This window comes from Taeniopygia guttata, chromosome 15, assembly GCF_048771995.1.
Source record: "Taeniopygia guttata chromosome 15, bTaeGut7.mat, whole genome shotgun sequence".
In the NCBI taxonomy this organism is placed as follows: domain Eukaryota; kingdom Metazoa; phylum Chordata; class Aves; order Passeriformes; family Estrildidae; genus Taeniopygia; species Taeniopygia guttata.
This window is the reverse complement of record NC_133040.1, coordinates 13,039,680-13,065,890: the sequence shown is the minus strand read 5'-3', so window position 1 is coordinate 13,065,890 and position 26,211 is coordinate 13,039,680. Positions and strand designations below refer to the sequence as shown.

At 48.0% G+C, this 26,211-nt stretch overlaps 1 protein-coding gene across 1 annotated transcript in view; it reads left to right on the top strand.

The window, feature by feature from the left end:
• Positions 1–26,211, top strand: part of TMEM132D (transmembrane protein 132D) — a 157,287-nt gene that overhangs the window by 97,184 nt on the left and 33,892 nt on the right. Inside the window, exon 4 of the mRNA XM_030285621.3 lies at positions 2,922–3,105. Within this exon, the coding sequence (XP_030141481.2) occupies positions 2,922–3,105 (184 nt within the window). The remainder of the gene's footprint in view (positions 1–2,921; positions 3,106–26,211) is intronic.

The window sequence follows — 26,211 nt, the reverse complement described above, 5'->3', positions numbered from 1 at the left end:
CGCTGGCCGTGCCAGGCTGGTGCCACCGGTGGTGGAAGTGGCAGCTCCGAGCTGCCCTGGGGAGCTCTCGCTGGGGCTGAGCCAGCCCTCACTGCCCAGCCTCTGCCACGCTTCCCTAAACTCCCTTTTTGTGGCACTTCTGCAGCATTTGAGATTTTACCTGAAGTACCAGTTGTAGGAACAAAACAGTCCACGGAAAATCTGCAATCGTTATCCAGTTTAAAAGCTTTCTTCAAAAACGAGCTGGAAGACATTCATGGATTGCACTTTGCAAACCAGAGGGAGCAGTCAATAGGAGTGGATTGATTACAGTGAGGAATGGCTCTTTGCCTGTAGGAGCACTGGGAGGGTTCAGCCTCTGGGAGAGGCAGAAGGACGTGACCCAGAGGAGCTTGTACAGCCTGGCCGGGCACAGGGGGCTTTTTATTCCACTTTTATTCCAATACCTGGTACTTATAGAATTCCAAAGGTGACCATGGATTGCAGGATGGAATTCCCGCATCTCCAACCACACTGCTCCAAAGATTGATCAATCATTTCTCTCCACCCACAGAGAAATATGTAAACTATTCTATTTTACATGAAATTGTGTGGGAACTCTGACTCTCAAATATTATCAGAAGGCTAAAGAAGTTTTATGAGAACATTAAAACTTTCAAAAGAACTATAAAAGAAAACACTTTTAAAAGTCAGGCAACAGAGGAGCACCAAGGAGAGCCCACCTGGAGCAGCCCCTGGGCACACAGAGGGCTCCTCCTGCAGGAACCAGGGGCTGGAACAAGATTACAAACAGATCTGGGCCTGCTGGTGGATAAAACTGCCCTGAGAGATGCAGGGAACAGCGGGAAGGATTCCACTGAGGGATGGATGCAGTGAGAGGGGTCTGTCTGTACAAACCTGCTGTGGGTCTTGCTGAAGTGAGATACAGAGGGATAAAAAGCAATGTGGGGAACCATAGATTCCATGAGGAATTCCACTGACTGGCACAAGGAGAAGAAAATACATTAGAAGGGGTCTTAGGCATTAAGGGTTTTGGGAAATCTGTTCCCCTCGAGTACCTCAGCCAGTGGGGAAAGAGAGAGGGAAATGTGGCCAGGATAAAATTGGGATAAAAAGGAGGCTGCGTCCTCCAAAATTTTGAGAGACCATGGGAAACACCCCATGGGGTCCCCCTTGACTCAAATAAGGTTCCAGGACTCCTCTGGCTCCTTTTTGGACACAAAGCCCTGGTGCTGGTGGCTCATGTTCTGCACTCCCTGCAGGACCCCCTTGCCCATCCCGTGCACGTCCCAGAGGTGCTGTCAGAGCCCAGGAGGAGTTTATTGCATTGCAAGGAGCTGTTTATTCAGCAGAGATGTGATCTCTGTCTGCCCAGCAAATGTGGAGAGGAATGCAAATGTCCCTCCTGCCACAGCACTTTGACTCAGATATAGAGGCTTCTTAAAACGAACAGAAAACCCTCACAAATAAAAGGATTCTCTCTCCTGAGACCAGAGTTGTGGATATTTTTTAAGAATTCAGCAAAGACTAGACAGACAATCTTTTCTTGGTGAAAATAAACTAAAAGATTATCAGGATTCTCTCTGGCTACTTTAAATATAGATGGATATATATATAAAAGTATATTCCGTCTGGTACAGGAGATTTTTCACTCAGTGGTTTCTCTTCTCTTAATATCTTCTAGTTTCCTCCTCCTTTTCTTTCCCCACCCAAAATCTGTTTAGGTGTGAAGACAGTTCGTTACTGGGCTGCATGTTCCCAGGAGCGCTGCAAAAATATGGATAAAAATCCACTTTATTTAAAGACTTTGGCACTGCTGGGGATCTGCTGCTTAGGGGAGTGTAAATGAGCTCATGTGCTCTGGGGGAGCTCTGGGGCTGGGGAGAGAAGGGAAGGAGGAACCAAAAAGCAAATATTCTGGTTCAGCATTCAGTGCTGCAGGAGTGAAAGCCCCTCAGCATCCCCTGGATTTGTGCTCTGCTAGGAAATCCCACACTGCTCTGCAGCTCTACAGGAAATTGAGTATTTGCTTGTCTCTCTCGATGCCACTGGCCTAAGGAGCTCGCAGTGGAATCTTCACTACCCTTCCATGCAGTGGCTGTTTTGTAACAAACTTTACAGGAATTGCATCAATTCCCTTTGCATTTCTGCTGTGTGGAATTCTCTGGGACAGCCCTGGAACCCGGGGAAGGACAGCCCCAGTGCCCCCACAGTGTCACAGCCAGGCTTTGCTCTGCTCTGGGGTTTCACTCAAGGATCCATCCTGGCAGGACTGGCTGGCATGAAAGAACCCAGTTTTGTAACCTTCTCACAACAAGCTCGATTATCTGTAATTCCTGGTTTAGCAAAGGACAAAAGGAGCTTCCCACTGACATTCACAGCAAGGCAGCAGTATAGCCAAAAATTAATTCCGACTTTTGCAGTGCTCTGCTCCCTGCTGCCCTTGTTCATGGGCCCCATCCCGAGCTTTGACCTTTCTTTCATGCCTGTCTTTTTGATAGGCAGAAAATACTTTTGGTGCAGTGGTTTCCCCTTTGAAGGAGGATCCCCTTTAGGCTGGCTCACACGCTGCTTTGCCCTGGAGGAAATGCAGTGTGCTCCTCCAAGGGAGGCTCTGGGAGCCAGTTTAGGCTGTATTTCAGCCTCTGTTGTGCCTTTGATCTGGCTGTGTTTGTCCCCCTGTGAAATGGGGCAGTGCACAGTGAACCATGTCACAAAGTGTTACTGAACCACTGGAACTGGTGGGAAATAACCTGAAATCTTAAGTCAAGTGCAAATGATTAATTCATTATTAAATCCATCATCCCACCCAATCCTCTCTTTGAAGGAGCCTTAATCCAAGGTTTTATTAATATAAAAGCAATTATATTCCTGGCTTATCAGTCATGTAATGAACATTTCTGTTCCTTTCTTTGCTGCAGTGCGGAGGGACCCGCCTCTGAAATCATGCAGATTGATTTTGAAATTGAAGAGCTGGCTGACCTGCCTGAGACCCAGCTGATCACCTGGCAGGTGGAGTACCCTGGAGACACCACATCCGACCTGGGAATCTCCAAGATCTACGTCAGCCAGAAGGAGCTGGTGGGAGTTCTCCCCTTGGCCATGGTAAGGCTGTTGGGCTCTGCAGGGCTTCAGCGCTGCCCTGCACCCCAGTGTCTGCAGCTGGGGGGGACACAGAGACCTGGGGAGCCAGTCCTGCCCTGGGGGGAGCCACAGCTTCCCTGAGAGCCACTGCTGCTCTCAGCCTGGCTTGTGGGGCAGCAGCTGAGCTGCTGGCCTGTCCCCTGCTCACAACTCCTGGGATGCTCCTTTCACCGTGCTGCATCTCTGCCCTGCATCAGGAGTGCTCTTCCCTTGGGCTGGGTGCTGAGTGACAGCTTTCCCAAATTCTGAGTGCTGGCTCCGTGTCCATGTGAGAGTGAGAAAAGAAATAACAGGGATGGCATGAGCCCTGACTGGTTTGGGTTAGCTGGGCAGCACAAATGCAGTACGTAGCCACTGCCTGTTCTACAGAAATGCATTCCAACAGGTGCCCCATGGGCACAGTGAAAACTACAGTTCTTGAAAATTGCCTGATCCTTGAGCCCTGTTTGTACCTAAAAAATGCCTGTTAGATCCCCACATTTCACCTACAGTCAGCAATTGGTGTGTTTCCTCTTCTCTCCCCTTCCCATTTCTTTGTTGTTAGTGTCAAAGCACACTTGTGTGAGGTCTGGCTGTGCCTCAATTCTGTTCTCGGGCAATCTGTTAGAAAATATTGACACATGCTATTTAGCACTGAAAGAAAAACAAAAATCAATCTCAGAGCATTTAAAAAAATGTAACCTGGATGCTTGCCTGGTGCTAGCAAGTTAATTATGCCATTGCTGAAACTGAAGGTGTTCTCTGCACTTTCAGACTCCCAGAACTGGCTGCTCTTGTTATTTGTACTTACCAACTTCCCAAGTGGTCGGATCCTGTGATTCTTTATTTCACCAAACCACGTTTTCTCTCTGGAGCCTTCATTGCAGGGTGTGTCTGACAGCTGGGGCTGGGGCTGGCTCCCAAACCAGAGCTGTGTATCCCCTCTGCTGAGGAGGAGGAGGCCCTGGGAGCTCTCTGCTGGTGCCCTGGCAGGGCAGGAGGCTTTCACAGACTCACAGAATATTCTGGGCCAGGGCAGCAGGTACAGCTCTGCTGTCAGCCGGGCCCTGGAGTGCAGGCACACGAGTTCTGGCTGAGGGTTAAGGCTGTAGAACAATCAGATTTACGTAATGAGAGCTGTTGGGGTTTCTGCTCCCTCCATACATAATTGAAAAGATAAAAGGTTTCCTCCCCAGTGGCTCCAGTGGTGGCAGGAAACCACAGCTCTCCTCACATGTGCCCACGAGCCATGATTGCTTTATTATCAAGTGATATAGTGGCAAAATATAGCTCCTGAGAACAAAAATAGCTTCTGCTGGCAGCTGCTACAAATCAGCTCACTCTCTTAATTTCCATTAAAGATGAAGAAAAGCCCATTTTGCAGCAGCACAGAGCGCTGTGCCCAAAGGTCAGGTGCAGCTGCAAAGCCATCAGGAGATGGCATTTGCAAGGCAGAGGTGTGGGGAGAGCGGGGAAGGAGGAGGCAAAGAGGGATGGCAGCAGTGCAGGGGCAGCCTGGGAACCGTGTCCCCTCCTCTGCGTCAGGAGCAGCTCCAGGTGAGAGGAACCCCCAGATCTCTGTCCTGCTGCGCTCGGGGCCAGGCAGGGATCAGTCAGTGCAGCCCTTCTGGGCACCCAGCTCTGATTGGTTTGATGCTCCAGCTCTCCCTGCGGTCCTTGCAAAGCCGGCTTGTAATTTGCAAATTAAAATAAAAACCGAAAAAGTTCTCCTCTTCCATTTAGAAAGAAGCACAATGAAGAGAATGTGTTATTTCTCTGGAATAACAGGGAGGTGTTTTGTGACCTGCTGGTGAAGGGGCTGAACAGGCTTGGCTGGGCTGTTAGGAACAAGGATGCCCTTCCCCTGCGTCTCCTGGAGGTCAGCAGCCTCCAGGGAGGGATGGTGGTGGAGCCAAAGAACATTTTCCACCAGTGTGTGCGTTCCTGCAGTGCCACCCGAGCTGGGACTGAGTGAACCACGGGGGAACGTCTGTTCTGTAAGTCAGGTCCATCACTAGCTGTAAAGAGTAAAGGTCTTTATGTGTTGAACAGGAATCTGTTACAGTGCACAGCGTGCAGACATGAAATATCATGTTTCAAATGGTATTTGGTTAAAAGCTCTGTTTTGCTGTGTCCCAGCATTGTCAAAGCAAGGCTGACCTGACCCATTCTCCTCTTGCCAAGGAACACGCTCCTCTCCTCAGACCCATTAGACACATTTTGGCTTCTCAGAAGTCTTGTTTCTGGCAGTCCTATTAAATAAATTGTATCCAAAACCTCAACACCAATTTAACATTATTCCTTCTAGATAATTCATTGTTTCAACCTGCTCCTGATGTTCTTTTTAAAACTTTAATGAGTATGTTGACAGGAAGTAAACTGTTCTACTTACCGTGAGCATGAGAAGCTGTATAAGCAGACCAGGTAAATAAATAAAATCAGCTGTGGCAGTAAAGAGGCTATTTATTATAAGGGAAACTTTATTTGTACTACAATTACTTCTAATAATTACAGGGGTCAGCTGTCACGGCAGTGGCTGGCACTGAGGGATTTTGTAAATACCCTTTTTTTATTGGTGCCCTCACAAATCCATGTACCCGACACATTTCATTGTCAAACAGAGCTGTGCATGCTGTGGTAGGGATGGCAGTGCCATGCTGGGGCTGCTGCAGCCTCCTCTCCCCATCCACCCCGAGCTGACCCTCAGGGTGCTTCTGGGTGAAACTGAGCTTTTCTGGAAGGTGAGCCTCCCCCAGAGGAACAGATTGGTTTGGGGGGATCTGTTTTGGCTGGGAGCAGCCCGAGCTCTGCCTGGCAGCAGAGCAGTGCAGGATCACATCAGCCAAACCTCTGTCCTACTCAAATTCAATCAGGGAATATTCCTAAAGACTTCCACTGACAGCTTTATGAAAAAGAGAGAGATGTCTAGAGAGTAGATAAAAGCTTTTACCTTCCTAATTCATAGCTTTTAAATTGCAATTACAGTATTCGGCAAGTTTTCAAATATTTAATTAAAATGTTACCCAGTGCTGAAAAGGAGCCTTTTTAAATCAAAATGATTAGTGAATCACAGATGAAATCCACTCCTAAGAAAGGGAGAAACCGTTGGATCATTGTGATGTTGCCAGCAACCATTTTCTTTTCAGAAATACATCCTATTGCTTCCTGAAATTAGACAGATCAAGGACTTCAAGTTTCACACCATAAGACTTGCCATTCTCCCAGTGATGTCTCAGCACCCACCAGCTCTGATTTTGAGTCACCTTTCTGGGAACTAGACATCCCAGATGATGTCAGAATGCCAGATAATGTCTCTTGCCAGCGTTGTCTGAGTGTTCATGTCCTGGGAATGTTTTGTTCTCTGTCTCAGAAGATGCATGCCAGGCTGGGTTCTGTTTCCTGGGTTTTTGTAGCGTTGGTCAGGGCTCGTTCCCTGCACTGGCACACACTTGTCCTGTGACTCAGTGTCACAGCCAGATCCTTCTGCTGCTCTGTTGTTTCAGATGGAGATTTTATCCCAATGGCTGAAATTCTGACTGTCAGTCCCCACGGGGAAACTTCTCACTGTGACATTTCATTCCATTTCTTTTTTTCTGCATCCTTAGGTTTATCTGCTGCTTCTGTTTAATAGTTCAAACTTCTGTATGGATGATGCCTTCCCAGCTGATATCAGCACATTTGAGTAGTCTGTTCCAGGGTCATTCCTGACAGCTTTTCCCTGGCTTATTTCTGGGATATTGGATCAGTCTGATTCCGATTCTGGAATGTTGCTGTGGCGCTCCAGGGGAACAGATTGTCTCACTGGCTCTCCCAGCCCTGCCCGCACCCAGAAACTTCCCCTATGGATTGGTTCTCGTGCTCAGGCAGCTTCCACTGCAAGGACTTTGTGTTGCAGGGCTTGTTAATCAATCTCTGTGCAGGGTGGGACTCAGGCCAGCTCCTGTTCCACATCCTGCAACTGCAGGCAGCAGCACAGCTGATGGCAGAAAGTGTTTCATTGACGTGGAAGAATCTGAGGGTCAGGAATTAATTGAATCACAGGGATCTGAAGCTGCAAGACATTTTCCCTGTATGTAGATGTTAATCATTCAGGCTTTCTCAGAGCCTGTGGCGTTGGCACCTCTCTGCACCCAGAGGATGGGCCAGGCACGGGCTGTGGCAGCTCTGGTGTCCCCAGGAGTGTCCAAGAGGTGAAGGTCCTTGCAAGAGAGCAGGAACAAGCACAGGGGTGTTGTCCTTACGAATTACAGCCTGAGAGAAATGGCTTTGCACAGGAGCTGTTCTTTCTGAAGTGTCAGCTACATGTGTTTTCTTTGATTAGACTGAACTGGGTTTGAGACAAGCCCAGTCCTTCACCCTGACAGTCTTGGTGTTGCTCTGGAGCTGTGGAATGTAGAAGGACCAGGAAAACACAGCAGATCTGAATTTAGAGCAGGTTTCACCAGAACTTCTCCCTCCTTCATGGCAATAGACACAAGATTTAGAAATCCTGGCCTGTTTTCACACTACTGTAAAGCCACTGTTTTTACAAATGTTCTGAGTTTAAAACAGAAATAATTGGGTGCTGAACTAGGTTTTTAGAATTATGGTCTTGTAATTATTTTATAATTTGATAATTTTTGGTTCCTGTCTGGTGTGCCCTGTGGGGAGCAGCCTGGGGAGCAGCAGGGCTCCAGATGGGGGGGCAGCAGGGCTCCAGATGTGGGGGCAGCTGTGGGGCAGCAGGGCTCCAGATGGGGGGGCAGCAGGGCTCCAGATGTGGGAGGAGCAGGGCTCCAGCTGTGGGAGCAGCTGTGGGGCAGCAGGGCTCCAGATGGGGGGGGCAGATGTGGGGGCAGCAGGGCTCCAGCTGTGGGAGGAGTAGGGCTCCAGCTGTGGGAGCAGCTGTGGGGGCAGCAGGGCTGCAGATGTGAGAGCAGCACAGCTCCAGATGTGGGAGCAGCAGGGCTGCATCTGTGGGGGCAGCACAGCTCCAGATGTGGGAGCAGCTGTGGGGGCAGCAGGGCTCCAGCTGTGGGGGCAGCTGTGGGGCAGCAGGGCTGCAGATGTGAGAGCAGCACAGCTCCAGCTGTGGGAGCAGCTGTGGGGCAGCAGGGCTCCAGATGTGGGAGCAGCTGTGGGGCAGCAGGGCTCCAGCTGTGGGGGCAGCTGTGGGGCAGCAGGGCTCCAGATGTGGGGGCAGCTGTGGGGCAGCAGGGCTCCAGCTGTGGGGGCAGCTGTGGGGCAGCAGGGCTGCAGATGTGGGGAGGAGCAGGGCTCCAGATGTGGGGGCAGCAGGGCTGCAGCTGAGCCCTGCTGGGGCTGGCAGCTCCTGTGGCTCTCGGGTGTCACTGGGCCAGCCCAGCTCGGTGGCCCTGGCCTGGCCCCAGGGCAGCGCTGTCCCTGCCTCGGGCTCTGCTCCCCCCCTCCAGCTGCTGTGCTCATGGACAGATGTTTCCCTTCTGGCCTGAGGGAGGGGGTGCTGCCTTACCTGGTTCCCTTCAGAGGAGGGGTTTGGGTGAAGCATTGCTGGAGGAGAAGCAGAGCATTTCTCCTGCTGAAACAGATCTTCACCACAGTGCTGCTGCTGGAGCAGCCAGGCTGGGATCTCTCTGTGCAGCTTCTTGACATTATTTTTAGATGTTCTTCCTAATTCTGAGGTACTGTTTGGGGGCTGGGGGCTTCTCTTTCTTTCTTTTTTTTTTTCTTTTTAAGATTTTGAAATTATTTATTTACGAGCCATGAAAATCTCCCCAAAATGGATTTTAACAAGTGTGTAATTGGATAATTTGACAACTGGTAAGCTGAAGCCCCAGAGATCAGGAATTACACTTCACCACAGAATAGTGGTTCTTCATGTAGAATTAATTAGATTTCCTCTAGATTACAAGTAGTAAGAAGAGTAGTCAATTACGAGAATTATTCTCTGACTTTTCCATCCTTCTTCCAGGCAGTGGATGTAAGAATTCCTTTTGCTATGTGAGATGTCCTGAGAGGGAGGATGGCAGAGGATGAGGAGTGACCAGGGCCCAGCAGAGGTGGCAGCTGAGGTGTGTCCCCTGTGCCCTTCTGAGGGGTGATTGTCCCCGGGGCTGGGGGCTGCTGTGCCCCAGAGCGAGAGGGGAGGAGAGGATGGAGCTGGGGCAGGAGGGATGAAGGTGTTTGGGCAGGAGGGATGATGATGATGATGGTGCCGGTTTGGACAGGCAGGGATGAAGCAGAGCAGCCAGCTGGGAGGATTCCCATGGATTTTGAGTCACTCCTGGAGCTCCCGAGGCTCCCCTGTGCCCGGGGTGTTCCCAGGGCTCCCAGGGGCTGCCAGGAGCAGCAGAGATGTGCCCGAGGGGAGAGGACACGGACCCACATCACCCAGAGATCTCAGAATTCAACATTTCCTGAATGCAAAGATAGATTTTATAACAGCACATCTGTTTCACTTTTATTGTGACCTTCAGAGAAGGGATGAGGAAAAAGTAAAACAGGAAATCTGTACAGCTGAGATTTTGGAATACCTAATGTTTTATAATCACTGATGTCATTTCTAATTGTGAGGAGAATTCAAAAACCCAACAACTTCAAAATGTGGAAAGTGCTCATTTAAAAAGCTTGACATTTAAAGAGACTAAATTATAGGCATATAAGAAATGTAAATGTTAAATAAAAAAAGTCTGGTTCTTTTTCATACCACTTACTAGTAGTTCTATCATAAAATAACAGAATCACTACCCTGGAGTGGGATTCTGCAGAATTACTCCCCTGGAGACACAGGAGCTTCAGTTCAAAGTGACGTTTTCCTGCAATGCTAAACTTCTATTTCCTACACCCATCAGCTCAAACAGAGGGAGCATCAATATTGAAACCACTCTAAACCTGGCCTGAAAATCAGCCCAGACAATTTGAAAATAACTCGCTGGACTTTCAAATGTTCCACCTGGCTGTAAAACCCAATAATTGTGGTGTTACATAGAAATATGAAACGTACATAGTTCAATAAAGAAAGACAACACACTATAGTGATGAGACTTTCCATTGTAATTCAGGGTAAAAATTCCAAATTCTGGCTGTAATATTTGTGAGGCAAACCAGCTTTGAAATTAAAAATAATTCTCCCTGTTTCAGTGAAATGAAGGTGTGTTGTTTTCACATGTGTATTTTCTCTTTGATCTTAAAAAGATGTCAGAAAATGGAGTTAAGTTTCCTTGTCAGAACTGGGTACAATCTAATATATGTATATAGCTCTTTGCTGATAAGGTGATAACAGCAACCACTAAAAAAAGTGGAAAGCTTAGACATGAGGGGGGAAACAAAGCATTTCAACATTTAAAACAGAGAGGAAAAAAGCTGAACATATGTAAAAATATGTAAAAGTATACATCTAATTTTGTGGTAAAGAGGAGCAGAAAAGAACAGATCTGTGCTGCAGCTGGCATCCAAAAACCACAGCTCTCCTCCTTTGGGGACTTGGCTGGGCAGAGGCACTAAAAGCCAGATTTTATAGGTTATGGCTGTGTTTTCTGTTCTGTGGTCTGCCGATGAGTTATGAATTTCTTATTGTAAAAAACATAAATGTTTTAGGCTTGGTTTCTGGTGACCTGGTGATCTGGGCTCTGCTCCTCCCACACTGGGGCCAGCCTGGAACCCCCGTGTCCCTCGCTGTGGGATTTAACGCAGGAGGGAAGTCCCAGTCCATGGAATCCTCCTTCCCACTAGGAAAATGGAATTTCCTACAGGTGTCAGTGGGGCAGTGTGGTGCTCTGCCTGCTTTCCTTTCCAACACCCTCAGTGTGGCATGAGCATTTATTTCTGTGTCCAGCTGCTTTTCAGAGTGCTCGTGCTGGAGTGCCTTGTCAGCCAAGTCCCATTGATACCAGCCTGTTTCTATCAGAGCATTAAGAAAAAAGATTGTTTAGGTGTGCCAATTATGATAAGTCAATTTAAGAAATCCATGCTGTACAGCAAGCATGGAAACACCTCATTTGTTTGCTGAAGTCAGGTGTTCAGGGGATACCAACTCTGCTGTGTTGCCACCGTTACAAAGCCTCTGCTGGGAATAATCAGAGCACCTCACTCTCCATGACAGCTTTTTGGAAAGCAGCTTGTGACAGACTATTTAATGAAGCAGAAAGTGGAGTTGGGTTTGCATTATAGAATACTGACATGAAATCCCATTCTGAAAGAAAAAAAAAAACAACTAACTTTCTAGCTCCTCTTCTTCAGATGTCTTCATTTAAATGCAAATAGCAGCTTCATCCACAATGAAATAAAAAAGCCTCTTTTTTTTTCCCTGGGAAACAATAAAGAGGGTAAATTTAAGTAATTTCATTTTTGTAATAAGATAATCCTTTTCAGTGTTCATGGTAATATTATGATAAAGGTTGATTTAAAAATTATTATTTTTGAGTAAGGGAATATATTTTGGCTTTTGTAGAAGCAGGAATTCTGAATTCCGTGTATCTCTGCCCAGATGCTGCTCCTGGGGTCGGAAAGTTCAAGGGTCTGACCTGGATTCCACTGAGCCCAGTGGGCAGATAATCCACAATATTATCTGCAACTAAGTCTTGTTCCACCTACACTTTATTTGCTGATGAAAATGGTGGTTTAATAAACGACAGTTTAATATCCAGAACTGAAAATCTTGCTATTTAGCCATGGAAGGTCCAAAGGCAATAGGATATCATGGAATATAGATAAACAGCAAGGTGTTTCCAGCAGTCCAGAGAGCAAAATATACTGTTATCAATGTATCCTGTGTTTGTCAAAACTCCCATTAGGAATGCAAGTGCTAACAGCTGTCAGAACACGTGTTGCTACAGGTCCTGAAAAAGAACGTGCTCCCTGGTTTCCAGGGGCTGCTCAGATCTCCCCAGATGCCTGCAGCTGTCTGGGGGCATTTTCTGTCTCAGAATAACCCAATGGCATTTTCCCAGCCACGTGCAGATCTAATGGAAATGGGTGGGAAGACTTTAAAATCAGCAAGGACCATTTTCTGCAGCTGTTATTTATGAGCAGTATTAGTTCTAATAGCACTGTCAGCAACATGTATAGTGTTTTCTTGGTTCAGTCAAGTCTGCCAGGATATTTCATGTTCATGTCAGTAATTCCTGGCTGATTCTTCAGATAACTGGGTTCTGTCATGCATTTTGAAGTCTCTCTCAGCTCAGCAAGAGGGCAGTAACGCGGATTATGTCCAAGATGGTCATTGCAATATAATATAGATATACATTACCTGCATTTTGGTTTTCTTTCTATTGCAAATTTTTCCATTGTTAGACTTTAATTTGCACATTAAACACATAGTTTCCCTTTATGAAGCCAGAAGGGTTTTCTTTGCAGTGAAAATGAGTGGCTCAATTACCCTCCTACTAATGGATAAAATGTAATTAACATTGTCTTGAGGCTAATTTTCATTTATGCTGCCATTCTGCGTAAGCTGAACATCACTCTCTGGAAAAAGTCAATGTGTCACTTTTATTAGCCCAGTTTGCACTTTAACACCAAGAAAATTAATTCAAGATACATTAACGTGCTCAAGTTGAAATGCAGTGAAAGGATGTGAGGACAGGAGATAACTCTGGCGTGTCCTGTGTGAAGCCCTGCAGTTTGGGGGTTCTGATAAAGGGGTTCTGTTTCCCTGGTGAGAGGGGCAGGGTGCACAAGGGGCTGCCAGCCAGCTCGGGCCCCACCAAGGTTTGCATCCCTTCACACAGCCAGAAAACCTTTTCTGGGTGGACTTTCTTCCCATCAGCTTGTCTGCAAGGGCCAAAGCTGTGTGGTTGGGGATAAGTTTCCAGGCCTGGGAAATCCTGACAGCACGTGTTGCATCCCTGTGGCACAGAGCAGAATGTTCAGCAGTACGTTTGGGGGCATATTTTAGTGTCTTAGAAGCCTGTAAGGAAACCACTCCAGAAATACAGGCAGTGGGTCAGAGCCTTCAGTGATTTTTTCTCTTCTGTGTGTTTTTAAATATCTGCTCCTTGCTGGCATGAGTGGGACCGGGGGGAGGTTTGTGCTCTTGCCGGGATTTTACAGTCAGGTGTTTGTTAGGAAACATTCCTCCACATTTAGTTTGTATTCTCCTTTGCCCACTTTAATCCTAAAGCTCCTCTCTGGGCCCCTGAAGAGCAGCCCTTTTCCCTTTTGCTGGGATGAGGCTCATTCCTGCCCTCATCCCCCAAATCTCTGCCGCAGACTCTTCCAGCGGTGCCTCTGCTCTGCAGGGCTCAGCTCTGAGCAGCTGGACCTGCTACCCCAGAGCTCCACAGGGACACACGAACCTCTCCCTGCCCTGCACCACCCAAGAGCCTGAAATCTGAAATCTCTGGAATCTCCCTCTTTTCCAAAGCGCTCCTTGCTGACCGATTTTTTACTCTGGCTGCAAAAGCAGCGACCTCACTCTTAAACGTGTGTGGAAGTCAAGTGTTCTGCCCTTGTTTTCCAGTGCTTGTGCATCCCCCATGGACAGGCGTTCAGCACCTGCAAAATTAAACAATAATAACCCCAGTGATGAAGGGAGGCTGTGCTGTGATTATAGTTTTGCTTTGCTCTCCATTGGGAGCACCTTTTGCCAGCAGCAGCCTCTGTGTGGAACACCGTGACAGGGAGTGGGGTGTATGAAGGTGTGCCAGGTGTGAGGGGGAGGTAGATAAACTCAGATGCTCTGTATCAGACAGCAGAACAGGCTGTTGTAGCAACACTCGCCTTTAGGAGAGGCTGGACGTGTGCACAGGGAAAGCTCAGCAGCGTTACCTGAGCAGAGCAGGGCAGTGTCCTGAGGGCTCCCCCTCCCCAGGGCTGGGGCTGCAGGCAGCACCCCACCAAAGCAGGGACTCTGGCCCCATGGTGGGGGCTTTGCCACTTCTCAGGCACCCAGGAGCAGAGTTTGCATCAATTCTGCAGGATTTGGGCAATATAATATCCAGAGTGAGCCTCCAACCTGTCTTTGAATTCAGGAGTAGCTCTCCATCCATCACCTGTCTCTAGGGTGGGAAAACCAGCAACAATCACAAATACATCCTGAATGCAAAAATCAGCTATTATTGCTAAATTTCCTTCTCTGCCTGTTTTCAAATCCGCTCCCAGGCACAAGGCAGGGGCCAAGCCCTGTGCTCTGCCAGAGCAGCGCAGTGGAGGAGATGGAATCTCTCTGTCTGCTCTCACTGCGTGGAAGGAAAACTTCTGGAGGTTCAGGAGCAGGGAAACTTCCAGGCACGGCTGTGCCTCCATCTGCTGCCCCGTGCAGCCTTTCCAAGTGGCACCTGCACCTCGTGGTGGCTTTTTGGGAGCTGTGGGGAGAGCCCAGAGCCTGCTGCCACCCCAGGCAGTGAGCCAGAAGTGGAACTCCTTAATTGCATTTTGGCAAAAGGCACGGTAGCCACCAGGTACGTGGCACAGAAGGAGCCTTTAGCACAGCTGCCTAATTTCAGCACATTTTCAGTGTTTCCAGCTCTTTAGGCTGAGCATGTGTTTCATGGTTTGGGTCCAAGTGCATCAAATATAGGAAGAAAAGGAGTGTAAGCACTAAATCCAGAGATAAGGCATGGTTTGCACCAAAGCAACAGCTTCTTCCTCTGGTCTGGGTTTGAATGTAGTTAGAAAAATAAATATGTTCCAGAAGAAATGCAATTGCTCTGGCATTAAATATAAATATATATGTGTGTGTATGTGTGTGTGAGTGACAAGGCTGTAAAAGGCCTGGCTGACAAAGGGAACATGAAAAGGCACTTTTTGTGTGTCATTCCCAGGCTTGCTGTGTACAGCTGATGGTGCAGGGCACGTTTCCTGCCGGGGTGTGCTCCTGGCAGGGGCACTCAGCCCGCCTGGCCCTTTCTGTGCCCGGGGAAGGAGCCCTGAGCCAGCCTCAGCCCAGGGCAGGCTCTGCACATTCCCATTCCTGGGCTGCACTGGTCCCTCCTTGTGCTGCACGCAGGTTAGCAGTGTGCTCTGGACACTAATGCATTCTGCAATATATTTAAGAAGCAACCGGGTTTTAAATTTGCTGGAACAGTTTTGTCTGAGGTGGTGGATTAGCATTTCAAATGCTTCTTTTGTGCTAACCTCTTGGGTAAACCCTAATTATTTAAAAGTAAAAAGCTCTCAGAAATAGATGACGTTGCTAATTGAAACAGTCACAAATGAAAAACTAATGTAAATGCTTTAAGTTAACCCAAACAATTTGTCTGTCTGTAGGGAACGTTTCAGCAATCAGAGGTAGATTAACTATGGGGAGGAGCAGAGGGAAACAGGGAGTCGGTAGCAACATTTACTAACGGGGAGCCAAAACTCATTTGTTCAAAAAGCTGTATAGCCTCAGTCTTTGTGTTATCTGATGGTGTGAATTATTAGTGTACAATATGGGTATCTTGCATAATTTCAGAATAGTATTCCTAGAAAATTGCATTGTATTTTCCTAGTAGGGAAAAAAACCCACAAAACAAAAGCCAGGAGACAGTAAGAATCAAAAGAAATGTGTTACCTTTGCATACCAAAATTCTGCCTAGTACTCTCAAGAAGATTAATTATTTGGAAGAAGTCCTTCAAGCTGAAGTTTTAAAATTTTTTTTCCAGTAAACATGCAGGGTCAGAGTGGTTTTAGACAGCTCATTTAATCTGCAGCTTGAATACAAAACACAAGTTCTGCATTACCTGGCAGCCAGAGCCAGGAGGATCCATCTCAGCACTGTTTGAGCTGTGCTGCCACGGGAGCTGGGAGGTTTGTGCCCCCAGAACCTCTCCCTGCACCCCAGGATGGCCCAGGAGGGGCAGGTATCCCTGAGCAGCCTCTGCCTGCACCCTGGGATGGGCAGTTCATCCCTGAACATCTCCCTGCACCCTGGGATGGGCAGTTCATCCCCCAGCACATCTCCCTGCACCCTGGGATGGGCAGTTCATCCCCCAGCACATCTCCCTGCACCCCAGGCAGGGCCATTCCCTCCCTCCTGAGGGAATTCAGCCACCCCAGCCCCTGCTGCTCTCCGTGCACATATCAGAGGGGTGATAAAATCTTGTATCCAAAGGCCAGGCTCCAATGATTCATTTCTCTCCCACTGTAAGGACACCTCCTTCTGTTCAGAGCCCCTCTACCCACCTGCTGGCCCTTGTTGTGCCCTGGCTCTGTGGCTGCACTGTTGCAAGCACGAGCCAAAGGCACAGGAATGGAAGCAGGGCCAATCTTTATTCCCACATTCCCTGGAATTCCCAACCCCTTCCTTGCAGAGCAGCCAGCCAGCACGGACACCTCTGTACCTGAACACCGAGAGTGTATTCTTCACAGGGCTGGGAATGATTAAGAATTGTTCAGAGATAAGAGAAAAAATGTCCTGGGCTGTGCTAGTGAGTTCTATCCATCCATCCTAACACAGTTTCAGAGCAAATCCCTCCATGCCATGTAAGCAGAGCATTAAAGGAAGCAGCACTCAGGATGATGCTGTAAAATGTGCTTTAATACCACAATCATTTATTATACTCATGTTGTATCTTTCATAATAATAATAAATCTGAAAGCAAGTGTTTATGCAACATAAAGCTAGCTTAAGGCAGACTGCAGAGTTTAGAAAGCTCCAAAAGCTGTTCAAAATCTCTCACGGGCTCTTACAAAACTTAAATTGTCAGTGTAGGATTTTTTCAGTGAAAGCTGTTCTTTCCCTCCTGAGGACAGTCTTTCCCTCAGGTGGATGAGAGGGATGTTTTTATGTCCTGGAGCTTTGCTCTTTGATCTGTCTGAAAGCCTTGGGTTCCACCCAAAACTCCAGAGCACCCAGAGCCTTCAGTGCACATCTCAGAGCCTCTGGGGGGAGTTTGGCTCTCGCAGGCTGTGTCTGCTGGAGGCTTTAATTGTGCTCTGCGTGCCCAGCAGTGCCTGCAATGCCACCAGATGGGCATTGCCAGGGCCTCAGCTGCTGGGAGCCCCTTGGAATCCATTCTGCATTGGACCAGAAGGACCAAAACACACCAGGAGCCTCTTGCTGGCCCTGCAGGGATGTGTCTGCTCGTTCTGGTTTCTCCTTGTTCACATGTGCAGGAGCCACTTGTGTTTCTGTGCTTCCATGGCTCCCAGCAGTGCCCTGCCCTGTCCCAGGCCATCCCTGTCCCCTGGCACCCAAAGGTGGCTCCCAGCAGTGCCTGCTGTGTCCCAGGCCATCCCTGTCCCCTGTCCCCCGGAGAGGTGGCTGTGCTGGTAAATCTGAGGGCAGCTGGGCGTGCAGGACATGCCCTGGGCAGGAGGGGAGCTGGGTGCTGCTCCAGCAGGGCTGCCCTGGTGTTGGGGGGAGTCAGGGCAGGGAATGTCCCCTGCCACAGCCTGGCTGTCCCCACAGACTGTGCTGGCATCAGCACAGCCCCTGCTCAGCTGATGGCAATGCATTACATTTTGTATAACGAGGCATGATCTAGCCCAAGTGTTTAGCATAATGGAAGAACAATAAATCATTCTGGAGCTGGCAGCATCAGATTTGGATGCTTTACATTAGGTAAATAAACAGTGCCTCATTACAGCAGGACTTTGTGTGAAATCAGGAGGCAGGAATTGCATTACTTTGTTTCAATGGGTGATAATTATTTTAAACCACTGGAGTGAATAGGCTGTAATTCATTTGTACCTCCCTTTTGTGTGCTGCCGAAGAAGACTTGAGAAATTGCCGTGCTTGTAAGCGGTGCTGTGTGTCTGGCACTGATAAATGTATCAAACTCCAGCATGACTTTATCTGGAAACTGATTTTGATAGCTTGCTAGGATTTAGGTCATTGGATAATTCAGTGCAAACTGCAAATCTTAATGCTATTGACAGAAGACAGAGCACAAATAGGCAGCACTTTCTATAAATCCCAGACCTGTAAGTAGCTCTCCTTTCACAGATTTATGGTAAATGTCCTTGAAAGCTGTTCAGGAAAACAAGCACGCTGGCTCAGGATTGGCACTTGGCTTTTCAGATTCATGGCACCCACATTTGCCCCTCAAGATGTGTTGTAAAAGATCTGCTTTATCAGGAACACGGGTCTGTGCAGAATACAAACTTTGTAGGATTTACAAACTTTCTGGGGTGCAGATCTGACATCTCCAGGGCACAGGGAGAGCTCCTCTGCAGTCACTGGGGCCACATGGCCACCAGGCTGATTTATCTGGGGCTGGAGAAGTTCCTCCTGCTCCGCTTTTTGAAGACTGAAGTTCCAGACCGAGAGGCTGAGATGCACTCAGACACCCAGGAGCGTGGTTTGTGTGGAGGAAAGAAGCCAAAGGAATTTTGAACATCAAAAGGAACGGTGACATCAGGTGAAATGATCCACGATTTTCTGGTACATTATTTGGTTTTATTTAGCTTTAATTAAAACAAACCCCCAAAACAACAACAATTCTGCAAGCACAGAATAAGCCAAGAGTGTCCATGTTCTGCAGAGTGACTTTTTGAGTTGTGCTTTCAGAGCCCATCATCTCCTCCATGCTGGGAAGAAATCTGACTTGACGTGTATGATTACAGAGTTGTTTTTTCTTGTTTCAGAATTCAGGTCTAGGCTAGCATGAAACACTGTGTGACAGGAGTGAAGTGACACATGTCACACCTCAAGGAGAGTGGAGACTGCGTGGCAGACAGTGCCTGGCTGCTCTCAGTCCTGCTTCCCGACTGCTGCACTTGGCACTCCTTTAATTCAGCTGTGGAATACGGGGAAAAGCCTTTGCCAACCTCAGCACCTTCTCCAGCAGCTGTAAAAATTCCCAGCACAGATGTCCTGTGTTCTGTCACTAAAACACATCCCTGGGGCTTCAGTGTCATTTCAGTGAAGATGAAGGAAATGAATCCCATTGTTTGTTCTGTGTAAGACCCGTGGGCTGGCAGAGCAAGCTTTGCCATCATCCCTTAGCTCCCAGAGGAGGATGTTTGCACACAGGAATTAAAGCACCCCTGGTGGGCACTGGCACAGCACTGCTCTCTGAAGTGCTCATGGAACTTTTAGCAGGAACTTTTGTGTTCAGGCCCAGCAGTTACATCTGAACTGCTGGAATCGCTGTAATATTTTGACAGATGGAGAAATCTGGGGGTGTGAATATCGGTATTAATCATTTTGTCAAATTTTAACATCAATTAATGCCTATTTTCTGCTTGTTCTGTGATCCTGGAAGTTTCCTGATTTGAGATGCATATTTCAGAACTGCTCATTTCCCAGGAAAAATCAGAATAAGATTAGTAGGCGTGCAGTGTGTACATTATCTGTAATAGCTGTGCTCCCTGTGATCAAAGGCAGAGCTTTTCAATATGCACTTGCACAGTATCATGATCAAGAGCTGGCAAGAATAATCTCATCAGATCCGTGTAGGCAGGGTGATAACAAGTTGTTTATAGAAATTAATAGTGTGAGCTTAAATTTTTGAGATTTTCCCATGAGTGTGCTTGACCTTTTCTTCTTCAAACACTGTCAGTTCATTTTCTGAGATTCTTTGGTTCTTCATCACTTACTTAGAGCCTGAAGACAGAGTTCAGGTGTCACCTCTTGGTCAGGTGTAACTATGGTAACAAGGCAAGAACCAAGGTTTGTGGTCGTCCAATGCATATTTTGCCTGGGGTTAATAATGACCCCAACATTGGCAGCACTTGAAATCCCCAAGCAATTACAGAAGGGATTGAAAGAAAATGAATGAGGATATTGCTACTGATAATTCTGGACATTAGAGAGCAGCTAGGAAGGAAATGAAGGCCTGTGCTAGATGGGAAGGCAGAAGTTGGGGTTCCACTCTCTGCTTTTGTGGAGATCAGAGATGGACAGAGATGGACGTGGCCTGGCCCCTTTTCCCTGCAGGGGTCCTGCTCAGCCCCGAGAGCCTTCAGCCAGAGCTGTGCTTCCAAAAACAAGGGGTTTTTTTACTTGAACCGAGAGGGGGAATTGTGGGAATCCTTAAAATCAGAGGGTTTGGGAAAGCTGCAAAAGGCAGGGTCAGAGACAGCAGAACTGTGATTAGAGCTAAGCAGCAGACATGAGATTTGTCAGCAGAAAAATGACACAAGGAGAAAGTAACTACAAATAGAACAATGGTTGTGTACTAATGCTTGTCTAGAATAACTCCCTAAGCTACAGAAAAATATATCTGGTGAGATATTAACAAGTTCTAAGCTTAATAATGGAGCTCTGTGCATTGTGTTTGAAGGCTTACAAGCAGGTATTGCATTGGAAATAAGCATTGTTTTAACCAAAGGTACATGTGCTTACAGTGGTTGGATAGAACTGGTGTCAGTGTGCTTTTGCTGTGTGTGATTGCTCAGAAAGCTTTTAAAGTAAATTCTAACATTGAGTTCTTTGTCTGCTGGCAGGGCTGTGAGCTGCTGGCACCTTCCCATTGCCATAACCATGTAGTGAGAGTGATGCTAGAAATAAGCAGCTCGAGCTGCGTTCCTCAGAGCCCCATCCCGCTGGGATTTGTGCACTGTGCCCCGCTGGCAGCAGTGCTCCTCACTCCCTGGGGCCCAGCAGCAGCCAGGGCAGCTGGGGAGGGCAGAGGGGCTCAGCAGAGGGCTGTGGCAGCCAGGAGGGGTGCCTCGGGGAAGCTCTGCTGTGCTCCTCTTCCACAGCTCCATCAGCTCCACCAGCTCCTCTTCCACAGCTCCATCAGCTCCATCAGTTCCCCTTCCACAGCTCCATCAGCTCCCCTTCCATCAGTTCCCCTTCCACAGCTGCCCTTCCACAGCCCTGCCACGGAGCTGTGCTGCTGCTGCTGCCTCTGCAGGACAAGGGGCTCCCTCCCCTCCAGCCCTCCTGGGCTCTGATTTCTGCTCATCCCAGCAGGGATCTGGATCTCAGTCACACCTTCTGGCCCAAGTCTCAGCCATGAGGGTTTAAAGTCCCCTGGTGCTCTGGGCTGCTTTGAGCAGCTCTGCCTGGGAGGACCCAGAGGTGCTGCCCCTGGAGCTGGCAGGGCTCTGGCAGGATCCCACCAGCACTGGGAGGCTCCAGGTGTTTTCCCTGTTATTGAACTGGGTGGGTGAGCTCCTGGCACTGCTCTCTGCCCTCGCTGGGTCAGGGGGGGTGGTACCCGCCCTGCAGGTGAGCTCCTGGCACTGCTCTCTGCCCTCGCTGGGTCAGGGGGGGTGGTACCCGCCCTGCAGGTGAGCTCCTGGCACTGCTCTCTGCCCTCGCTGGGTCGGGGGGGTGCTGAGCACACCTCCTTGGGCTGCAGCTCTGCTGCATCCCCTGCAGCCTCCAGCAGGCAGAAATACCTGTTCCTGCTTCTCCACCCACCTGTGGCCTGCTGCTGAACATGGATTAAATTGTGCTTTAAGTGTTACTTCTCTGATTGCAGTTCCTGGTCCTCCTCGTGAAATGGTTCCTCTGTTTTGTTTGTGTTATCAATGGGAATGCTTTGAAAATTGCTTTGGTGCTGAGGAGAGCAGGAGGAAAACATTGCTTCACGGTGAGCATTTTGAAAGAGTGTTTATACCCAGAGCATCAAATTAATTTCCCCAAAGAACAGGTTGAGCTGATCAAAACCAAAAATGATCACTGGTTTTGCACATATTTGAATACAAATAATTTAATTTCAAGAAGTCTGTTAAATGCAGCAGCTCGTGGTCATTTCCATATTTCCTCAAGCACCACATAATTATTTTCTTAAACTCCATTTCCTTGGTTTTAAGCATGGAATAAGCTGTAGCATCCTTTTCTCTGGCATGCAGGCAGGTGTGCCCAGTGGCTGGGCAGAGTCAGGGCACAGCCTGAGCCCTGATGTTCCTGATCTCAGTGCCTTGGGGTGCCAGCCTGGGGAGGGGGAGCAGCAGCACATCATTCCTGTGTTTGCATTTTTCATGTTGCTCTGCAAAGCTTTTGATCCTCAGTTGAACTCCTTCGAGAATCCTAATGGAAAATAGCTGGAAGCTTTAAAATGTCTAAAAATTTTGCCAGATCTTTGTAAGTTCTCAGGAATCCTTTAGCATTTGTGAGAATTGACAATCAGCAGCACTCACATACTTAGTTTTTAATACATTATATAGATGTATTTATATATTTTTTAATATGTGCCTCATCACAGCAGCGAGTGGATTGCATTGCAGTTGCCCAATACCCTGCAGGCTGCAGGATTGTGATCTCTTGCTAAGCACAGAGAAGCTTAGTCAGAGGTCAGAAGTGTTCCCCAGCCTTTTCAGGGTGCTTGTGGCTGGAGCAGGAGTCAGTGTCGAGGTCAGCTCTCCTTCCTCTGTGAGTCCTTTGGTTCCACACTTGGTAATTGCTGCCCAATTCCTTAAACTTGTTCTGAACCTCGTCTCTACGAGGGCAGGGGTCACAAACAGCAAAATAGGCTGAAAAATGCCAGGACGTGACTTGGATGGCAAAAGTCTGAATTTGTCCTCCCTAAAAGCAAAGTTATTTAACATAAGAAGGGCAGAGAGCCCTTGAGTGCAAGGCTGCTCCTCTGAGGGGCTCAACAATTAGGATGGAAAAGCTCCCGAATGAAGGAGAGCTGAGCCAACAAACAGGAGATGAGGTTGCAGTTGGGTGATTTGCTCTGCACAGCTGCATTTAGCTAACAGGTCAAACAGGAGAATGCCCAATATTCTGAGAATAACCTTTGTAAAAATGGTAGATAGTGAAAAAAACAAACCATTTAATTTGATCACAGGGAGCTTTACCAATCATTTCCATTAAGCCATACACTCCCAGGGGCTGTGTCTCTTTGAGGTGTGTGGACCTGCCAAAACCTTTGAAAGACTGACACAAACCTCTCTGTGGGTAAATGTGAATCTAATTACAAGGTGTTAAAGTAGAAATCCTGACATTTTCAAAGCAAGGACCAGGTTCTGATGTGAATGGTTCAAGTGTGACACCCAGACCCACATCCAGACTCTGAATTTCAAGGAGCCTGATCGCTGAAGTTGCTCAGCAGGCAGCTCCCAGGCAGCTCACTTTGACTGAATTTCAATGGAGGAAATTCACTTAATTACATCTGTAAAGAAGAATTTAGGTGAGTAAAGACACACAGGTTTGAAAATGTTGTGCTTTGGCTTTTGTGCAGCCTGGGATAGTGGAGGGTGTTGGGGTGGATCTGAGGTTCCTCCCAGCCCCCCCAGTCCGGGATTTGTGTGAGCTGGATGAGGGGAGCACAGAGCAGTGCTGTCCAAGGACAGGGGCTGCTTGGCAGACAGCACTGCTCAGGATACCAGAAACAGTATTTCCTAGATAATTATGTAGAATAAATAAGCCTGGTAGAGAATCTGTTCACACAGTTGAGGAAAAGCAGATTTTAATTTCTCAGCATACAGTTTAATGCGAGCAGAATCTCTAAACAGAGAGTTGACATTGTTAACAAAGGTAATATTAGATTTGAATGAGAAACTTTGTATGGTTAATTAAAAATCAAAGGCACAGTTATAACAGAAGTAATTATCCAGGAGTATTAAATCAGTTGCAAGTCCGAGCTCATAAAAGAATTAATCAGGAATAATTTAATATTTGATACTGAGGGTTTATATTTTGCACTAATGCCAAAATCCATTCCATTAACCAGTACAATTGTTCAAGTCTCTCTGCAAGCAGGGTCCCTAAAGCAGGACAGCAGGGGAACAGGCCAGTGGGGAGAAGCTGTAATGGTTCTCTGGCAGCTCAGTTCCAGTGAGCAGAGGGTGTCCTGTTGCACACCAGCAGCACTGACACCCCGGGGTGCCCGGGGCAGCCTGGAGCTCTGCAGGCTCACAGCTCCAGAGCATCAGGGGACGGGCAGGGATGGGCAGGGCTTTGCTCACAGGGCTTGTCCTCACCTCTCAAATGAGAAGCAGCTGGGGGAGAAAATGAAACTCTTCCTCCTGCACTGACTTCCAGAGAATTGCTGGCTGCAGATCTCTGCATACACCAGGTTAGGAAAGCACTGGAATGTCCTGGGTACAAAATATGTAATTTGATGTCAAGTCCAGATTTATTTCCTTGAGGACACTGTGCTGATACCAACACAAGTTCTCTACCAATCGTTCCGGAAGGATTAGGCATTAAACAAGAGTCACAGGACACACCATGTGGTCTTAAAGGCATTGAATCTGAAGCAAGCATGTTCCCCAGGATATTATTACAAGATTCTTCATGTCTTTTTTCTAATGGCTTTTTGGATTCCCTGCTTTCAGCCTGCCACAACCAGCTTTACAAGTGTCCGACCTCTCTTTTTCTCTGTTATTAATTTTTTCCCTATTGTAAAGGATTCTTCTGTCTGCCTAACTGCTTCTTAAGTTTATTGCTTTTCTGTGGTGCTGTTAGGGATTTTATTTCCCAATTGGTATTACTTTTTAACCACTCATGTAAATCTGTATCAGTTCAGATTCATGCAGAAAAAACAATTTGTCACAAATCTGTAAAGGCTAAATGATCAAAGCAGAGCTTGCGGGCTCACTGCTTTCTTTCTCAGCCTACTTCTAGACCTAAAACTGTTTTCTCTTCATTCAGATTCTGATCCTGCCCTTTACCATAGCCTTTATGTGTGGCAGGGACTCAAATGTACGGGTCACTTCCCTGGCACATCTGCGAAATCAGCAGAGCTGCACCCATTTATATCCTGGCAGCTGCTGTCACTGGCTGATCACAGAGGAGAAGTTCTAAGTGAGCAGTGCCACTCAAGTCCAGGCACAAAAACACTGGGCACAGAATTTGTAACTAGGGAGATTGTAAGAAATAAAACTTTGGTCGATGTGTTCTGTTAGGAAAAAAAAAAATCATTTTCTTCCGAAGACCAAATGCAGAGAGCTGAAGATTTGGCTCCTCAGCTGGAGGGATGGCAGTGTTAGAGCCACAGCACATGGGATAAATGGGTTTAGAGCCTAGAAACAGGGAGAGAGTGCCCCTGGTGAGGTGAGGTTAGCACAGGGCAGGAGGGTGCAGGCAGGACCAGTGTCCTTGTGCAGCCACTGCCTGGATCCCACAGCACCCAAACTGCAGTGCTGCGACCCAAATTCTGTCCTGGCCACCACGGTGTCCTCGGGAAGGTCATGCTCACATGTCTCAGAGCAGACTTTGGCCCCATTTGCCATATGGGAGCTGGAACATGGTCCTTTTTCTGAATGTCCCGTTGTTTATTTTTGTGTTTCTGTTTAAAGCTCAGCTCAGGAGCTAATTACGAAGGCAGCAGAGCCCGCTGGCTGCAGGCTGCCCCCTGCTCTGCCCTGAGTCTGCTCATGAATGAATTGGTGGGTTGCAGGCAGCTTTCCAAGGCCCTGTGATGGTCCCAGTTTAGCTCAGGCTGCTGCTTGCCTGACATTCCTAAATGTGAACGTGCTACACAAACTGCCAGGCCAGTCTGGAAGGGGATTTTGGAACAGGCAGTTTAGTCACTTCTCCTCTGCACAGGGACCTGTGAACACGAGTTCTCTTTTCCTTAAACCCTTCTTCTTCTCTTTAGAAAAGTGAAAAACTGTTTTGGTCCTTGCCCTGTGGCTCTGCCAAGGGAGTTGCCAGGAATTGCCACATTTGGGCATCCCCTGACACAGCAGTGCCCTGGCAGCTGTCCCCAGTGGGCACACAGTGCTCCTGCCTCCCTGCCACCTCCTGCTCCCTCCTGCCAGGGTGATCTCCCACCATGTCCCAGCTGACAGCAGCTCTTCTTCCTCGCTCTTCCCCTGAGCCCTGCAGAGCTGGGTGCTTTACAGCCCTCTAAAATCCAGCTCTGGCACGGTGCTGCAGGCACAGGGAGCTCCTGGACCTCGGGCAGGCTGCCAGCTCCTGCCAGGGGCACCAGCCTGCCCCTCCTGGGGTGGCTGGCCGGAGGAAATCCTCCCCAAAGGGGTTTGTTGTTCCTTTTCAGACAGGCTGTGTTGATGATCAGCTGAAGCAGCCTGTCTAGGGACCAGAATCACGTATGCACACACAGTTCTGTGGAGTTTCAGTCTGGGGCCTGTGAATTAATTAGCAATTCCTCTGAAGAGCCACAGCCTGACAGCTCTGAGACTCTGATAAAGCAGGGAGGGTGCGTGACAGCTCCCTGGGATGGTGGCAGCCTACTTAGCACTGCAAACCACCCAAACACCAAGGGAGGGCTCCCCAGAAGGATGCTAACACAATTCCTAAATGCTACACATCAAAGAGACTTTGTCATCTTAAACCTGAGACAAATTAAATGTACACTGCCTCTGCAGCTGGGGAAAACAGAACCCCTGTGGGA